The sequence below is a fragment of the Mauremys mutica genome, chromosome 4, assembly GCF_020497125.1.
Source record: "Mauremys mutica isolate MM-2020 ecotype Southern chromosome 4, ASM2049712v1, whole genome shotgun sequence".
NCBI lineage: Eukaryota > Metazoa > Chordata > Testudines > Geoemydidae > Mauremys > Mauremys mutica.
The window spans coordinates 157,314,215-157,332,006 of record NC_059075.1 but is presented as its reverse complement, the minus strand read 5'-3'; the positions used below and the strand labels follow the sequence as shown (position 1 = coordinate 157,332,006).

Below are 17,792 nucleotides of genomic sequence, written 5' to 3'. Positions count from 1 at the left end.
GGCCCCCCCTGCCCCATTGCAGGCTGCTCTGCCTGTTGCTGCAGCCCCCGGTCACTGCCATCGCTGGAGTGCAGTTGGGGGGCGACCCCCAGGCCATATTTCCCATCATGCCCCAGGGGGCACGGGACTGGGACCTATGCAGGGGTCTGGGACCGGAGCTAACCCGCAGCAGGGCCAGGGCCGAGGGGTTCACGGGCAGGAGCTGCCCCGATTCGCTCTGGGGGACAATGGGCCCTGAACGTGGGGGTCAGGGTCCATCCATCTGTCCCTGCCTGCACCCCTGCCTGACTCTCCCCACCACCTGGGCCGTGGGGGCGGGAGGGGTGTGATGCCAGATATCGGCATGGGGGGGAGGGGATTAACCCCCCCAGGGAAAAGCCACAGCCCAGCCCCTCACTTCCCATGCTGCCCCCTCCCGTTCCCCCCACGGCCTCCCCATCCTGCCCTGCTCCCTGGGACTGCATTTCCCATCATGCACCGTGTGCCAACGTGGGAATTTTTGGTAATAGGGTTCTGAGGCCCATGTGTGCCTCAGTTTCCCCCAAGCTGTGCCTTGTGGCACAGCTCAGACCCCCGGGGAAGGCTGCTGGGGGCAGTGGAGGCCAGCGGGGGTGTCGCCAGCTGCCTGGGCCACAGCCAAGGGGGCGAGACCCAAGGGGGGGAGCAGCGGCGCTAAGGGGGGCTCTGGCTGGGGGAGTCTGTCCCCGCGGGGGGGCTGCCAGCCTGGCACTGGGAAGGGCCCAGGCCGAGCAGGAGCCTGAAGCCCAGGGCTGGAGGGGGGGAGGCCCTGGGGGAGAGCGAGAGCCCTGGGGGTCCGGCCCATGGACAGACACTGCGCTGGGGGGGGCCCAGCACCGAGCCTGTGGGACGCCCCCCAGGACTCCACTTCCCAGCGTGCCCCGCTCCCCCCAGGACTCTATTTCCCAGCGTGCCCCGCTCTCCTCCCCCGGGACTCCACTTCCCAGCGTGCCCCGCTCGCCACCGCCCCGGGGATCCATTTCCCGTCATCCTTTGCGCGCATCGCAGAGCCGGTTACTGGCGCGCATGCGCAGTTCCCGTTTCCTGTCTTCGCCAGCGCAGGCCCGACGCGAGTAGCAGCAACGTGCGCGGTGAGCGGGGCGGGGGGGCCGCGAGGAGCTCGGGGGGGGGGGGTTGAGGGGTGTCGGCGGGGGGGCCGCGGGAGGGGGAGCAGGGGGCCGGGGGGGGCGCGCGGGGGGGGGCGCGAGGAGCGGGGGGGGGTTGAGGGGTGCGGGAGGGAGGGGGCCGGGGGGGCGCGGGGAGCGGGGGGGAGGGGGCTGGGGGGGGCGCGGGGGGAGCAGGGGGCCGGGGGGGCGCGGGGGGAGCAGGGGGCCGGGGGGGGCGCGGGCAGTGCCCCCCCCGTGACGCCCCCCCCCCCCCGCAGAGCGCCCGGCGCCATGTCCCGGTTCTTCACCACGGGCTCGGACAGCGAGTCGGAGTCGTCGCTCTCCGGGGACGAGCTGGTGGCCAAACCCGTCGGGGGCAACTACAGCAAGTGAGCGGGGGGCGGGGCCGGGGGGGCCGCACGGGGTCCCCGGGGGGGCGGGGCCGGGGGGGTGCTCGGGGTGTCCGGGGGGGGCGGGGCCGGGGGGGCCGCACGGGGTCCCCGGGGGGGCGCTCGGAGGGGGCGGGGCTGGGGGGGCCGCTCGGGGTCCCCGGGGGGGCCGCACGGGGTCCCCGGGGGGGCGGGGCCGGGGGGGCCGCTCGGGCTCCCCGGGGGGACGGGGCGGTGCCGGGGGGCCGCTCGGGGTGTCCGGAGGGGGCGGGGGGCCGCTCGGGGTGTCCGGAGGGGGCGGGGGGGCGCTCGGGGTGTCCGGGGGGGGCGGGGCTGGGGGGGCCGCACGGGGTGTCCGGGGGGGGCGGGGCCGGGGGGGGCTCGGGCTCCGCGGGGGGGCGCTCGGGCTCCCCGGGGGTGTCTCTGGGGCGAGGGGTGGTGGGGTGTCCGTCGGGGCAGGGACCCCGCGGATGGAGGCCGGGCCAGCAGCCCCCGTGTGACCCCCGCCCCCCCCAGGCCCATCGTGCTGAGCGAGGATGAGGAGGACACCAAGCGGGTGGTGCGCAGCGCCAAGGACAAGCGGTGAGTGGGGGGGCTCCTGGGAGCCGAGGGGGCGCTGGGGGAGGCTGGGGTTGCAGCTGCCCCATTAGGGGCCAGGTGGGGTAGGTAGATGAGGGGGTTTGCAATGGAGAATGTGGGTCCCATCCTGCACTGACCCTTGTTGGTGGGGCAGCTGTGGGGGGCTGGGAGGGAACCAGACCCCACGCTGACCGTGGGGCGGAGGGGGGGCCGGACCCCGCGCTGACCGTGGGGCGGAGGGGGGGCCGGACCCCGCGCTGACCGTGGGGGGGGGGGCGGAGGGGGGGCCAGACCCCGCGCTGACCGTGGGGTGGAGGGGGGGCCGGACCCCGCGCTGACCGTGGGGCCGGGGGCGGAGGGGGGGCCGGACCCCGTGCTGACGGTGGGGGCGGAGGGGGGGCCGGACCCCGCGCTGACGGTGGGGGCGGAGGGGGGGCCGGACCCCGCGCTGACGGTGGGGGCGGAGGGGGGGCCGGGCCCTGTGCTGACCGTGGGGGTGGGGGTGGAGGGGGGCCGGACCCCGTGCTGACCGTGGGGCGGAGGGGGGGCTGGACCCCGCGCTGACCGTGGGAGCGGGGGCGGAGGGGGGGCTGGACCCCGCGCTGACCGTGGGGGTGGGGGCGGAGGGGGGGCCAGACCCCGTGCTGACCGTGGGGCGGAGGGGGGGCGGACCCCGCGCTGATCGTGGGGCGGAGGGGGGGCCGGACCCCGCGCTGACCGTGGGGGTGGGGGCGGAGGGGGGGCCGGACCCCGGGCTGACCGTGGGGGTGGGGGCGGAGGGGGGGCCAGACCCCGCGCTGACGGTGGGGCGGAGGGGGGCCGGACCCCGCGCTGACGGTGGGGGCGGAGGGGGGGCCGGACCCCGGGCTGACGGTGGGGGTGGGGGCGGAGGGGGGGCCAGACCCCGCGCTGACCGTGGGGGCGGGGGCGGGGGGGGCCGGACCCCGCGCTGACCGTGGGGCGGAGGGGGGCTGGCCGGCCGCCCCCCGCCTGACCCGCTGCGGCGCAGGTTCGAGGAGCTCACCAACCTGATCAAGACGATCCGCAACGCCATGAAGATCCGGGACGTGACCAAGTGCCTGGAGGAGTTCGAGCTGCTGGCCAAGGCCTACGGGAAGGCCAAGAGCATCGTGGACAAGGAGGGCGTCCCCCGCTTCTACGTGCGCATCCTGGCCGAGCTGGAGCAGTACCTCAACGAGGTGGGGGGGCCGCGGGGGGCGGGGGTTGGGTTACCTCAACGAGGTGGGGGGGCCTGCGGGGGCGGGGGTTGTTACCTCGACGAGGTGGGGGGGCCGCGGGGGGCGGGGGTTGGGTTACCTCAACGAGGTGGGGGGCCGCCTGCACCCTGGGGGGTCCCAGCCTGGTGACGCAGGGGCTGAGCAACCAGAGGGGGGTGTGGAGGGGTCCTGTGGCACTCAGGAGGGATGGGGGCCCCTGGCCGAGTGCCCCGGGCGGTTTCCCATCATGCTCAGCGGCAGGACTGGGGGGGGGAGGGCCGAGCGCCCCGGGCGGTTTCCCAGCATGCTCAGCGGCAGGACTGGAGGGGGGAGGGCCGGGCGCCCCGGGCGGTTTCCCATCATGCTCAGCGGCAGGACTGGGGGGGGAGGGCCGAGCGCCCCGGGCGGTTTCCCAGCATGCTCAGCGGCAGGACTGGAGGGGACAGGGCCGAGCGCCCCGGGCGGTTTCCCAGCATGCTCAGCGGCAGGACTAGGGGGGGGAGGGCCAGCGCCCCGGGCGGTTTCCCAGCATGCTCAGCGGCAGGACGGGAGGGGGGCAGGGCCGAGTGCCCCGGGCGGTTTCCCAGCATGCTCAGCGGCAGGACTGGGGGGGGAGGGCCGAGCGCCCCGGGCGGTTTCCCAGCATGCTCAGCGGCAGGACTGGAGGGGGGAGGGCCGAGCGCCCCGGGCGGTTTCCCATCATGCTCAGCGGCAGGACTGGGGGGGGAGGGCCGAGCGCCCCGGGCGGTTTCCCATCATGCTCAGCGGCCGGACGGGGGGGGGTGGGCCGAGCGCCCCGGGCGGTTTCCCAGCATGCTCAGCGGCAGGACTGGGGGGGGAGGGCCGAGCGCCCCGGGCGGTTTCCCAGCATGCTCAGCGGCAGGACTGGAGGGGGGAGGGCCGAGCGCCCCGGGCGGTTTCCCATCATGCTCAGCGGCAGGACTGGGGGGGGAGGGCCGAGCGCCCCGGGCGGTTTCCCAGCATGCTCAGCGGCAGGACTGGAGGGGGGAGGGCCGAGCGCCCCGGGCGGTTTCCCATCATGCTCAGCGGCAGGACTGGGGGGGGAGGGCCGAGCGCCCCGGGCGGTTTCCCAGCATGCTCAGCGGCAGGACTGGAGGGGACAGGGCCGAGCGCCCCGGGCGGTTTCCCAGCATGCTCAGCGGCAGGACTAGGGGGGGGAGGGCCAGCGCCCCGGGCGGTTTCCCAGCATGCTCAGCGGCAGGACTGGAGGGGGGCAGGGCCGAGTGCCCCGGGCGGTTTCCCAGCATGCTCAGCGGCAGGACTGGGGGGGGAGGGCCGAGCGCCGCGGGCGGTTTCCCAGCATGCTCAGCGGCAGGACTGGAGGGGGGAGGGCCGAGCGCCCCGGGCGGTTTCCCATCATGCTCAGCGGCAGGACTGGGGGGGGAGGGCCAGCGCCCCGGGCGGTTTCCCAGCATGCTCAGCGGCAGGACTGGAGGGGGCAGGGCCGAGTGCCCCGGGCGGTTTCCCAGCATGCTCAGCGGCAGGACTAGGGGGGGGAGGGCCAGCGCCCCGGGCGGTTTCCCAGCATGCTCAGCGGCAGGACTGGGGGGGCAGGGCCGAGCGCCCCGGGCGGTTTCCCATCATGCTCAGCGGCAGGACTGGGGGGGGGAGGGCCGAGCGCCCCAGGCGGTTTCCCATCATGCTCAGCGGCAGGACTGGGGGGGAGGGCCGAGCGCCCCGGGCGGTTTCCCATCATGCTCAGCGGCAGGACTGGGGGGGGAGGGCCAGCGCCCCGGGCGGTTTCCCATCATGCTCAGCGGCAGGACTGGGGGGGGAGGGCCGAGCGCCCCGGGCGGTTTCCCAGCATGCTCAGCGGCAGGACTGGGGGGGGGGGAGGGCCGAGCGCCCCGGGCGGTTTCCCAGCATGCTCAGCGGCAGGACTGGAGGGGGAGGGCCAGCGCCCCGGGCGGTTTCCCATCATGCTCAGCGGCAGGACTGGGGGGGGAGGGCCAGCGCCCCGGGCGGTTTCCCAGCATGCTCAGCGGCAGGACTGGAGGGGGGAGGGCCGAGCGCCCCGGGCGGTTTCCCATCATGCTCAGCGGCAGGACTGGGGGGGGAGGGCCGAGCGCCCCGGGCGGTTTCCCATCATGCTCAGCGGCAGGACTGGAAGGGGGAGGGCCAGCGCCCCGGGCGGTTTCCCAGCATGCTCAGCGGCAGGACTGGAGGGGGGAGGGCCAGCGCCCCGGGCGGTTTCCCATCATGCTCAGCGGCAGGACTGGGGGGGGGGAGGGCCAGCGCCCCGGGCGGTTTCCCATCATGCTCAGCGGCAGGACTGGAGGGGGGAGGGCCAGCGCCCCGGGCGGTTTCCCATCATGCTCAGCGGCAGGACTGGAGGGGGGAGGGCCAGCGCCCCGGGCGGTTTCCCAGCATGCTCAGCGGCAGGACTGGAGGGGGGAGGGCCAGCGCCCCGGGCGGTTTCCCAGCATGCTCAGCGGCAGGACGGGGCCGAGCGCCCTGGGCGGTTTCCCAGCATGCTCAGCGGCAGGACTGGGGGGGCAGGGCCGAGTGCCCCGGGCGGTTTCCCAGCATGCTCAGCGCAGGACTGGAGGGGGGAGGGCCGCCCCCCCCCCCCGCTGAGCTCCGTCTCCCCCCAGCTGTGGGAGGACAAGGAGGGCAAGAAGAAGATGAACAAGAACAACGCCAAGGCGCTGAGCACCCTGCGGCAGAAGATCCGCAAGTACAACCGGGACTACGAGAGCCAGATCGCCAGCTACAGACAGGTGCTGCCGGGGGGGGGGGGCAGGGGGGCGGGGCCGGGGGGGCGGGGGGGCAGGGCTGCCCCGCAGGGTCTCACCCCGCTTCTCCCCCCAGAACCCCGAGCAGTCGGCCGACGAGGACGAGGAGAGGAAGAGCGACGACTCGGAAGGTGAGGCTGGCGCCGGGGGGGGCGGCGAGGGGGGCTGGCTGTGCTCCAGCGCTGACCCCCCCTCTCCTCCCCCCAGGCTCCTCTTCCTCGGAGGACGAGGATGATGGCGAGGGCATGAGCGCAGCCGCCTTCCTGAAGAAGAAGGAGCCCTCGGGCGAGTCACGCAGCAAGTTCCTCAAGAAGCTGGAGGTGAGGCGCTCCCGGCGTGCGGGGGGGGGGGGGGCGGCATTGCCCTTGTGCGGCAGTTCCCCGCCTGCCCTGGGGGGGGGGGGCGCGGGGTTAAGGTTCATTCCGGCCACGTGTGTTATTCCGGGGGGAATTCGGCGCCTAAAAAGTAAAAGTTCTGGGCACAATATTTTAAAATTCTCCTGTTTTGTTTGTCAAAATAACACAATAGAATTTCGTCTGTTTTAGTTACTTTGGTAATTTACTTCCCGATGCCTGTCGGCAAGTACGTCGGGAACCGCCCAGCGGGAAGGACTCAGGGAACCTCTGCTGACAAGTAGATTCCTTACTAGGCATCTGAACCCCCTAATAATCCCTGTGAACTGCCATAGGGGACCGTGTTTCCCGCCCCCCTCGGAAGCAGGGCAAAGGCTGGGGGGAGTCGGGGGGACGGAGGAGCTGAGGGAGAGGGAAGGAGCCTGGCTGAGAACTTGGAGGGTTGTTGGATGTGGGTGGGAAAAGTCTGGAACAGGTTTTGGGGGGGACGGGGAGGGATTGTTAGGGAGCTTCCCCTGTGCAGACCCTGGCTGATCCCAGCCCCCCATTCAGTCAGGCACATCTGCCCTGTCCCTGACACCCCCGTGTCCCTCCAGCCCCACTCAGACACCCCCTCCCCCAGCCCCATGTGGTTCTGCACCCCCTTCCCCTGTCCCTTGTGTGTCTCTGTGCCCCCACCCAGCCACCACATGTCCCCGTGTCTCTGTGCCCCCTCCCTGCTGGAGCCACCATCCTGTCCCCATGTGTCCCTGTACCCCCTCCCCCAGCCCCATGTCTCTGTGCCCCCACCCAGCCCCCACCCTGTCCCCATGTGTCCCTGTACCCACTTCCCCTGTCCCTATGTGTCTCTGTGCCTCCTCAGCCACACTCTGCCCCATGTGTCCCTGTGTCTCCACCCAGCCACTCCCCTGTCCCCATGTCTCTGTGCCCCTCCCCCAGCCCCATGTGGTTCTGCACCCCCTTCCCGTCACTTGTGTGTCCCTGTGCCCCCCACCCAATCCCCATGTGTCCCTGTGCCACCTCCCCCATCCCCGTGTGTCTCTGCCCCCACTCAGCCACCCTGTCCCCACTGCCCTGTGCCCCGGTGTCTGTGCCCCCTCCCCCAGCCACTCTTTGTCCTTATGTAGCTCTGCACCCCCTCCCGATCACCGTGGCCATGCACCTCCCTCCCCCCAGTGGCCCGGTGCCTCCACTCCCAGTCAGCCCCTGCCCCAATCTGCCTTCCCCCACTAGCCCCTATGAGCCCATCTGACCCCCCAGCACCCCACACTGTCTCCCCATAGCCCCGTCTCCTGGCCCGGCCCTCTGCACAGAAGGCAGGCGCTTTCTCTTCCCTTGCTGGCCGGGAGCTGCTGCTGTGTTCTAGCACCACAGCGCCCCCTGATGGGGAAAAGGTGGAACGGCAGCAACATTTTGACAGAAGCTTTTTTCTGCACAAAAAATGAAAAATATGCGCAGTTTATTAATTATGTACCCGGGCAGTAGCGCAGAATTCCCCCAGGAGTTGTGTGTGCTACAGAACGGTGTTGGCCCAATATGTGTGTCTGCGGCCACTGGAGAGCTCCCATCGCTCGCCCGTGCGCTCTGCACTCTGTGTCTCAGCTGCGTGCCAGGCTGGGGAGCGTTTCCCAGCATGCTCAGTGGTGGGCGCCCGGCCAGGGGAGGTTTTCCCAGCATGCCACACAGCGGGTGCCAGGAGGGGGGAGGGTGGGGGTGTTTCCCAGCATGCTCAGCAGCAGGCGCCAGGACGGGGGGAGGGTGGGCGTGTTTCCCAGCATGCTCAGCGGCAGGCGCCAGGCTGGGGGAGCATTTCCTAGCATGCTCCACAGCGGGTGCCAGGCGGGGGGAGGGCGGGTGCGTTTCCCAGCATGCTCAGCGGCAGGCGCCAGGCTGGGGGGGGTGTTTCCCGGCATGCTCAGCGGCAGGCACCAGGCTGGGGGGGGTGTTTCCCAGCATGCTCAGCGGCAGGCGCCAGGCTGGGGGGGGTGTTTCCCGGCATGCTCAGCGGCAGGCACCAGGCTGGGGGGGGTGTTTCCCAGCATGCTCAGCGGCAGGCGCCAGGCTGGGGGGGGTGTTTCCCAGCATGCTCAGCAGCAGGCACCAGGCTGGGGGAGCATTTCCTAGCATGCTCTACAGCAGGTGCCAGCGTTTCCCAGCATGCTCAGCGGCAGCGTGCTCTGTCTCCCCCAGGAGGAGGAGGAGGAGGAGGACTCTGACTCCGACGACGAGGACTGGGGCTCATCCGACTCCGACACCGACTCCGAGTCCGACGAGGACGACGGCAAATACACCTCGCTGGCCTCCAAATTCCTCAAAAAGTGAGGGGCGGGGCCAAGCGCTGGGGGCGGGACCTAGTGAATCTCAGCCTGAACTCTCCCCCCCCACTTCCTTGGTGGCTGTGGGGCTCCCTGTAGGAGCTGTCCCGGACGCCTGGGTCCCCTTCCCGGGGGCTGGGGTGTAGGGGAGCTGTCCCGGACGCCTGGGTCCCCTTCCCGGGGGCTGGGGTGTAGAGGAGCTGTCCCGGACGCCTGGGTCCCCTTCCCGGGGGCTGGGGTGTAGAGGAGCTGTCCCGGACGACTGGGTCCCATGTCCAGTCCCCTGAGGGCGGCTGGCGGGTGGGGGTCCCATCCCCCGCTCCCTTCCCCCAGGGACGAGGACAAGAAGTCGACGGAGAAGAAGCGGGACGAGAAGGCCAAGAAGAAACACGACCGCAAGGCCAAGAAGTACGAGGACGAGGAGGACGAGGGCGGCGAGTGGGAGAAGGTCAAGGGGGGGGCGCCCCTGGTCAAGGTGAGACCCCAGGCGGCCGGGCAGGGGGAGATCCCTGGTGGGGCGGGGGGCCGGGCCGGGCGGCCGGGCAGGGGGGCATCCCCGGTGGGGCAGGGGGCCGGGCCGGGCGGCCGGGCCGGGGGAGATCCCCGGTGGGGCGGGGGGCCGGGCCGGGCGGCCGGGCCGGGGGAGATCCCCGGTGGGGGGGGGGGCCGGGCCGGGCGGCCGGGCCGGGGGGGATCCCCGGTGGGGCGGGGGGCCGGGCCGGGCGGCCGGGCCGGGGGAGATCCCCGGTGGGGCGGGGGGCCGGGCCGGGCGGCCGGGCCGGGGGAGATCCCTGGTGGGGCGGGGGGCCGGGCCGGGCGGGGGGAGATCCCCGGTGGGGCGGGGAGGCCGAAGCCCAGGCCAGACCCGCTCTCTGCCCCCACAGGAGAAGCCCAAGATGTTCGCCAAGGGCACCGAGATCAACCACGCCGTGGTGGTGAAGAAGCTGAACGAGATCCTGCAGGCCCGCGGCAAGAAGGGCACCGACCGGTGAGCGGCGCTTCTCCCAGCAGGCCTGGGGGGGGCTGGTTCCCAGCATGCCCCGGGGCGGCTGACGGGGGGGGGGCTGACGTGGGGGGGGGTTGGTTCCCAGCAGGCCCGGGGGGGGGGGGCTGACGGGGGGGGGGGGCTGGTTCCCAGCAGGCCCGGGGGGGGGGGGCTGACGGGGGGGGGGGCTGGTTCCCAGCAGGCCCCGGGGGGGGGGGGCTGACGGGGGGGGGTGGGTTCCCACCAGGCCGGGGGGGGGGGCTGACGGGGGGGGGGCCGGTTGCCAGCAGGCCCGGGGGGGGGGCTGGTTCCCAGCAGGCCGGGGGGGGGGGCTGACGGGGGGGGGGGCTGGTTCCCAGCTGGCCCCGGGGGGGGGCTGACGGTGGGGGGGCGGACGGGGGGGGGCTGGTTCCCAGCAGGCCCCGGGGGGGGGGGCTGACGGGGGGGGGGTTTGGTTCCCAGCAGGCCCCGGGGGGGGGCTGACGGGGGGGGGGGCTGGTGCCCAGCAGGCCCCGGGGGGGGGGCTGACGGGGGGGGGGGCCGGTTCCCAGCAGGCCCCGGGGGGGGGCTGACGGGGGGGGGGGCTGGTTCCCAGCAGGCCCGGGGGGGGCTGACCGGTCTCCCCGCCGTGCAGGGCTGCCCAGATCGAGCTGCTGCAGCTGCTGGTGACCATCGCGGCCGAGAACAACCTGGGTCTCGCCATGGATCTCAAGATCAAGTTCAACATCGTCGCCTCCCTCTACGACTACAACCCCAACCTGGCCACCTACATGAAGGTGAGGGGCGGGGCCTGGGCTGGGGGCGGGGCCGGGCTGGGGGCGGGGCTCCAACCTGGCCACCTACATGAAGGTGAGGGGCGGGGCCTGGGCTGGGGGCGGGGCTCCCACCGGGCCACCTACATGAAGGTGAGGGGCGGGGCCTGGGCTGGGGGCGGGGCCTGGGCTGGCCACCTACATGAAGGTGAGGGGCGGGGCCTGGGCTGGGGGCGGGGCCTGGGCTGGCCACCTACATGAAGGTGAGGGGCGGGGCCTGGGCGGGGGGCGGGGCCCCCGCCCAGGCACCCACACGCGGGGGGGCGGCCCCCCCCCCCCCCCCCCCCCCCCCGTGCGCAGCCGGAGATGTGGCGGAAGTGCCTGGACAGCATCGACGAGCTGCTGGACATGCTGTTCGCCAACCCCAACATCTTCATCGGGGAGAACATCCTGGAGGAGTCGGAGAACCTGGCCAACGGCGAGCAGGTACCGGCCCCCCCCCTGTGGGGGGGAGAGTGGGGCTGGGGCGGCGCCCGCGGGGGGAGAGGGGGCTGGGGCGGCGCCCACGGGGGGAGGGGCTGCAGGAGAACCTGGCCAATGGCGAGCAGGTACCGGCGCCCCCCGCGGGAGGGTGGGGCTGGGGCGGCGCCCGGGGGCTGCTCGTCCCGGAGCATTGGGGTGGCTAATGCTGGTGAGAGGGAGCCAGCGGAACTACCCGCCACTGGATGGCACCAGGGGAGGGGAGTGGGAGTGAGTACGAAATGGGGGGCTGAGCACTGGGCTCTGGGCTGCGGCGGGGGCTTGGGGGCGGTGGCCTGGATCCAGGGGTGACTCCCCCCCTCCCCCCAGCCCCTGCGGGTGCGCGGCTGCATCCTGACGCTGGTGGAGCGCATGGACGAGGAGTTCACCAAGATCATGCAGAACACGGACCCGCACTCCCAGGGTGAGTGGGGCGTGGGGGGGCTCCGCTCCGAAGGAAATAACCCTGTGGAAACTCCTGCCCCCTGGGGTGCGTGGCGCCCCCGAAGGACAAGGGGCAGGTGGGGGGGTATGGGAGCCGGGGGGGGGGGGCTGGCTGTCGGGGGACCAGGGGTGTGGGGCTGAGGGCCAGGGTGTGACCCCCCTGCCCCCCCAGAGTACGTGGATCACCTGAAGGACGAGGGGCGGGTGTGCGGGATATGGGGGGGCTGGGGTGTGACCCCCCTGCCCCCCCAGAGTACGTGGATCACCTGAAGGACGAGGGGCGGGTGTGCGGGATCATCGGGCGGGTGCAGAGGTACCTGCAGGAGAAGGGCACGACGGAGGAGATCTGCCGCGGGTACCTGCGCCGGGTGCTGCACACCTACTACAAGTTCGACTACAAGGCGCATCAGCGGGAGCAGGGCCCTGCCGGAGACTCCAAGGTACCGACCCCCCCGGGGCCCTGACCCCCCCCCCGCAACCCCCCAGGAGGGCCCTGCCGGCGACGCCAAGGTCCCGACCCCCCCCGCAGCCCTGACCCCCCCCCCGCAGCCCCCCAGCCCCCCAGGAGGGCCCAACCTCCCATTAGCATTGAGGTTTCGGGGACTCCCTGACACTGATCTCATCTTTCCTCCTGTGAGGCCCTGCCAGGCCCCCGCAGCTGGGGGACGTTGTGGGGGGAGGCTCTGGGGCCCGCTGTTGGAGGAAAATGCTTGGGGGGGCTGGGGGGCTCCAGGCCGGCCAGTCTCACTCTGTTGCCCCGCAGTCGGAGAACGAGGGGGGCGGCCGGGGGGGCTCTCAGGAGGGCTCTCGGGGGCCCGTCTCACCCCGTCCCCCCGCAGTCGGAGAACGAGGGGGCGGTCGGGGGGTCGCTGGGGGGCCCCGTCTCACCCCGTCCCCCCGCAGTCGGAGAACGAGGGGGCGGTCGGGGGGTCGCTGGGGGGGGTCACTGGGGGGCCCCGTCTCACCCCGTCCCCCCGCAGTCGGAGAACGAGGGGGGCTCTCGGGGGGGCTCTGGGGGGCCCGTCTCACCCCGTCCCCCCGCAGTCGGAGAACGGGGGGGGCTCTCGGGGGGGCTCTGGGGGGCCCGTCTCACCCCGTCCCCCCGCAGTCGGAGCAGGACCAGGCGGAGAACGAGGGCGAGGACAGTGCCGTGCTCATGGACCGGCTCTGCAAGTACATCTACGCCAAGGACCGCACGGACCGGATCCGCACCTGCGCCATCCTGTGCCACATCTACCACCACGCGCTGCACAGCCGCTGGTTCCAGGCCCGCGACCTCATGCTCATGTCCCACCTGCAGGACAACATCCAGCACGCCGACCCCCCGGTGCAGGTGGGGCGCAGGCCGGGGGCCGGCGCGGGGCCGTGGGGGGCAGGCCGGGGGCCGGCGCGGGGCCGTGGGGGGCAGGCCGGGGGCCGGCGCGGGGCCGTGGGGGGCAGGCCGGGGGGCAGGGCGGGGCCGTGGGGGGCAGGCCGGGGGCCGGCGCGGGGCCGTGGGGGGCAGGCCGGGGGCCGGCGGGGCCGTGGGGGGCAGGGCGGGGCCGTGGGGGGCAGGCCGGGGGCTGGCACGGGGCCGTGGGGGGCAGGCCGGGGGCGGTGCGGGGCCGGGGGGCGGCGCGGGGCCAGGGGGAGCAGGCCGGGGGGCGGCGCGGGGCCGTGGGGGGCAGGCCGGGGGCTGGCGCGGGCCCGTGGGGGGCAGGCCGGGGGCCCGTGGGGGGCAGGCCGGGGGGCAGGCCGGGGCCGGGGGCCCGCGCGGGGCAGGCCGGGGGCAGGCCGTGGGGGCGGCGCGGGGCCGTGGGGGGCAGGCCGGCGCGGGGCCGGGGGTCAGCGCGGGCTGACGCTCCCCCCTCCCCGCAGATCCTGTACAACCGCACCATGGTGCAGCTGGGGATCTGCGCCTTCCGGCAGGGGCTGATCAAGGACGCGCACAACGCGCTGCTGGACATCCAGTCGTCCGGCCGCGCCAAGGAGCTGCTGGGCCAGGGGCTGCTGATGCGCAGCCTGCAGGAGCGCAACCAGGAGCAGGAGAAGGTGGAGAAGCGGCGCCAGGTGCCCTTCCACATGCACATCAACCTGGAGCTGCTCGAGTGCGTCTACCTGGTGGCCGCCATGCTGCTGGAGATCCCCTACATGGCCGCCCACGAGTTCGACGCCCGGCGCCGCATGATCAGCAAGCAGTTCCACCACCAGCTGCGGGTGGGCGAGCGCCAGCCCCTGCTGGGTGAGTGCCGGGCCCCCCACGGCCTGCCCCGTGCCCCCCGCGCTGCCCTGTGCCCCCCACATCCCGCCCCGTGCCCCCTGTCCTGCCTCGTCCCCCCTGCGGCCGCCCGGCGCCGCGTGATCAGCAAGCAGTTCCACCACCAGCTGCGGGTGGGCGAGCGCCAGCCCCTGCTGGGTGAGTGCCGGGCCCCCCGTCCCCCCCACACTGCCCCTCGCATCCCGCTCTGTCCCCCCCCAGGGCCCTGACCCACGGCCCCCACCTCCCACCCTTCTCGGCCCCCACGCTGCCCCGTGGGCACCCGCATCCCCCATGGGAAGCTGCATGCTGCCCTGTACCCCCCACGGATGCCCACGCTGCCCCGGCCGGCCCCAGGAGCGCAGCGCTGGCCCCTGCTGGCTGAGTGCTCCCTGGTCAGCCAGGCACCTGTGCACTGCCCCGAGCCCCCAATCGCTGCGCCAGCGGGGCCCTGTCACCCCAGCGGGGTCCTATGGCCGACAGTGGGGCCCCCAGAGCCAGCCACGCTGTGTCACGGACTCACAGATGGTGCCCACGCGTGGCCCCGTGCGGTCCGGGGGGGGGGCCCCTTCCAGTGCGACAGCCCTTCTCGGGGGGCCTCTCTCCCGGGGTCAGGCCCCTCCATCTCCTGGAGCTGCACCTCTCTGAGCCTCAGCACGTCTGTCTCTGCCGTGGGCCCCCCCGGGAGTCCCCTCGCTCTGGGTCCCCCGGGCCTCCTAACCCCCGAAGGGGACGATCCCCCCCCCCCCCGCCCTGTTCTCTAGCCCCCAGCGCCTCTCCCCCAACGTAACACAGGAGGTTTATTGAGAGCTGAACCCAGCACAGGAAACTCTCCGGCCTCAGGCCTGGCCTCCCTCAGCCCAGCACATCCCAGTCCCCCTGCAGCCAGGGGGGCTCTGCCTGCTCCCCCCTCCAGCCCCGAGCCCCCCTGCTCCCAGCTGGGCCTCCAATACCCCCGGCCCCAGGCCCCCTCTGTCCATTGGCTTCTCTCCAGGGACACAGGGTCGTAAACAGGCAGGCCTGGGTCTCCTCTGCTCTCAGCCCCCCTCTGGCTGGAGCTGGCTGGTCAGGTCACCGGGGTCCTCTCCCCGCAGCCCATTGTCCCCACTGGCCAGAACCGGCTGCGACTCCTGAGCTGGGTCTCCGGGTCACCTGGTCACCGGTCGCTGGGGTCTCCATCCTCCAGGCCGGGCCGGGGTCCCGAGTCCCTCTCCGGTCCTGTGTCCCAACAAACTCCCTCTCCCCTCCCCTCGTTACACCGGTGACACCCGGGACACTGAGTCCCACCCCCCTGCATGCGGCCCCTGGGAAACCCAGAACCCCCCCCACTCCGTCACAGGCTGCTCCCCTCTAGCATCCTAGCGGCAGGTGAGCAGCCCCCCCCCCCCCGGGCCGGATGGGAGCCAGGGGAACGGCCCCCTAGCGCCTGCTCTCCCCCCCCCCAGGCCCCCCCGAGTCGATGCGGGAGCACGTGGTGGCGGCGTCCAAGGCCATGAAAATGGGCGACTGGCGAACCTGCCACCGCTTCATCATCAACGAGAAGATGAACGGGAAGGTCTGGGACCTGTTCCCCGAGGCCGACAAAGTGCGAACCATGCTGGTCCGGTGCGTGGGGGCGGGGAGAGCGGGGGCTGGTCCGGTGCGTGGGGGCGGGGGGGCTGGTCCGGGGCGTGGGGGCGGGGGGGCTGGTCCGGGGCGTGGGGGCGGGGAGAGCGGGGGCGGGGGGGCTGGTCTGGTGCGTGGGGACGGGGAGAGCGGGGGCTGGTCCGGTGCGTGGGGGCGGGGAGAGCGGGGGCTGGTCCCATGCAGGGAGAGCGGGAGCTGGGGGGCAGGGGTGGGGGTTTGGGGGCTACAGGTGGGGGCTCTGGGGTGGCAGAGGGGATGGGAGCGGGGGGGCTGGTTGGTCCCATGCAGGGAGAGCGGGAGCTGGGGGGCAGGGATGGGGGTTTGGGGGCTACAGGTGGGGGCTGGTTGGTCCCATGCAGGGAGAGCAGGGGCTGGGGGGCAGGGGTGGGGGTTTGGGGGCTACGGGGGGGGGCTGGTTGGTCCCATGCAGGGAGAGCAGGAGCTGGGGGGTGGGGAGCAGGGGTGGGGGTTTGGGGGCTACGGGTGGGGGTGGGGGGCTGGTTGGTCCCATGCAGGGAGGGGGAAGGGTCCCATACCCAGCGATGGGATTTCCCACTGTGGGCGGTGCCCTGAGCTCAGCAGGGGGCGGAGCCTGCGTTGACCACGCCCTCTTTGCTGCCCCCTGCAGGAAAATCCAGGAGGAGTCGCTGCGCACCTACCTCTTCACCTACAGCAGCGTCTATGACTCCATCAGGTAGGGCGGGGCCTGGGGCAGGGGCGGGGCCTGGGCGTGGGGGGCGGGGCCTGTCGCTAAGCCCCTCCTCTCTGCCCCCCAGCATGGAGATCCTGTCGGACATGTTCCAGCTGGACCTGCCCACGGTGCACAGCATCATCAGCAAGATGATCATCAACGAGGAGCTCATGGTGAGGGGGGCCCCGGCCCCACGCTGACCCCCGGCCCCGCAGGCAGACGCTGGTGATGCACTGCCCGGGCCGGGCTGGGGGGGGATGCAGGGCACTTGGGGGGCTGAGGGGGTAGCTGGGGGGGCCCCCAGCCCCACGCTGACCCCCGGCCCCGCAGGCAGACGGTGGTGATGCACCGCCCGGGCCGGGCTGGGGGGGGACGCAGGGCACTTGGGGGGCTGAGGGGGTAGCGGGGGGGTCTCCCGGCCCCACGCTGACCCCCGGCCCCGCAGGCCTCGCTGGACCAGCCCACGCAGACGGTGGTGATGCACCGCCCGGGCCGGGCTGGGGGGGGGATGCAGGGCACTTGGGGGGCTGGGGGGTAGCTGGGGGGCCCCAGCCCCACGCTGACCCCCGGCCCCGCAGGCCTCGCTGGACCAGCCCACGCAGACGGTGGTGATGCACCGCCCGGGCCGGGCTGGGGGGGGGATGCAGTGCACTTGGGGGGCTGAGGGGGTAGCTGGGGGGGCCCCGGCCCCACGCTGACCCCCGGCCCCGCAGGCCTCGCTGGACCAGCCCACGCAGACGGTGGTGATGCACCGCACGGAGCCGACCGCCCTGCAGAACATGGCCCTGCAGCTGGCCGAGAAACTGGGGAACCTGGTGGAGAACAACGAGCGCGTCTTCGACCACAAGCAGGGCAGCTACGGCGGGTACTTCCGGGGTGAGTGTCTGCCCCACGGCCTGCCCCACGGCCTGCCCCACACTCCCCCAGCTCGGGTACTCCCGGGGTGAGGGTCTGCCCCACGGCCTGCCCCACAGCCTGCCCCACACTCCCCCAGTGCGGGTACTCCCGGGGTGAGGGTCTGCCCCACGGCCTGCCCCACAGCCTGCCCCACACTCCCCCAGCGCGGGTACTCCCGGGGTGAGGGTCTGCCCCACGGCCTGCCCCACACTCCCCCAGCGCGGGTACTCTCGGGGTGACTGTCTGCCCCACGGCCTGCCCCACACTCCCCCAGCTCAGGTAGTCTCGGGGTGAGTGTCTGCCCCACGGCCTGCCCCACACTCTCCCAGCGCGGGTGCTCCCGGGGTGAGTGTCTGCCCCACAGCCTGCCCCACATCCCCCCCTCCCTTACACACCGACACCCCCCAGGGCACCTATGGCGGGTACTTGCGGGTGACTGCCCCCCATAGCCTGCCCCACGCCCCCTCTCCCTTGCACACCGACACACCCCCAGACCCCCATGCCCCGGGGTGACTGTCTGCCCCCCACAGCCTGCCCCAAACCCTCCCTGACACCCCCCTCTTCCCAGGGCGGGTATTCCCGGGGTGAGTGTCTGCCCCACGGCCTGCCCCACATCCCCCCTCCCTTACACACCGACACCCCCCCAGGCCCCGGGCTGCATGCCAGCTCCCCATGGCCTGGCTGCTGTAACCCCCCTCTCCCCCAGACCAGAAGGACGGCTACCGCAAGAGCGAGGGCGGCTACATGCGCCGGGGCGGCTACCGCCAGCAGGAGCGACAGGCCAACTACTGAGCGCCCGGACGCCTGGGTCCTCGCCGGGGGGGGAGGGGCGGCCTGCACTGTATTGGACCTGGAATAAACAGTGTGAGCAGGAGACGCGGCCTGGAGTTCCTGGGGGGGCTGGACCCA

General features: G+C 73.5%; 1 protein-coding gene across 1 annotated transcript; it reads left to right on the top strand.

The window, feature by feature from the left end:
- Positions 1-968: 968 nt before the first annotated feature.
- Positions 969-17,750, top strand: LOC123368472 (eukaryotic translation initiation factor 3 subunit C-like). Its single transcript, XM_045013285.1, has 21 exons — positions 969-1,109; positions 1,403-1,513; positions 2,030-2,095; positions 3,102-3,291; positions 5,925-6,050; positions 6,142-6,196; positions 6,273-6,385; positions 8,609-8,736; positions 9,067-9,208; positions 9,618-9,721; positions 10,353-10,494; positions 10,831-10,956; positions 11,320-11,413; positions 11,686-11,873; positions 12,542-12,766; positions 13,291-13,654; positions 15,115-15,274; positions 15,924-15,989; positions 16,072-16,159; positions 16,700-16,862; positions 17,590-17,750. The coding sequence occupies exons 2-21, from the start codon at positions 1,416-1,418 to the stop codon at positions 17,673-17,675; spliced, it is 2,724 nt and encodes a 907-aa protein (XP_044869220.1). The 5' UTR covers positions 969-1,109; positions 1,403-1,415; the 3' UTR covers positions 17,676-17,750.
- Positions 17,751-17,792: the final 42 nt, after the last annotated feature.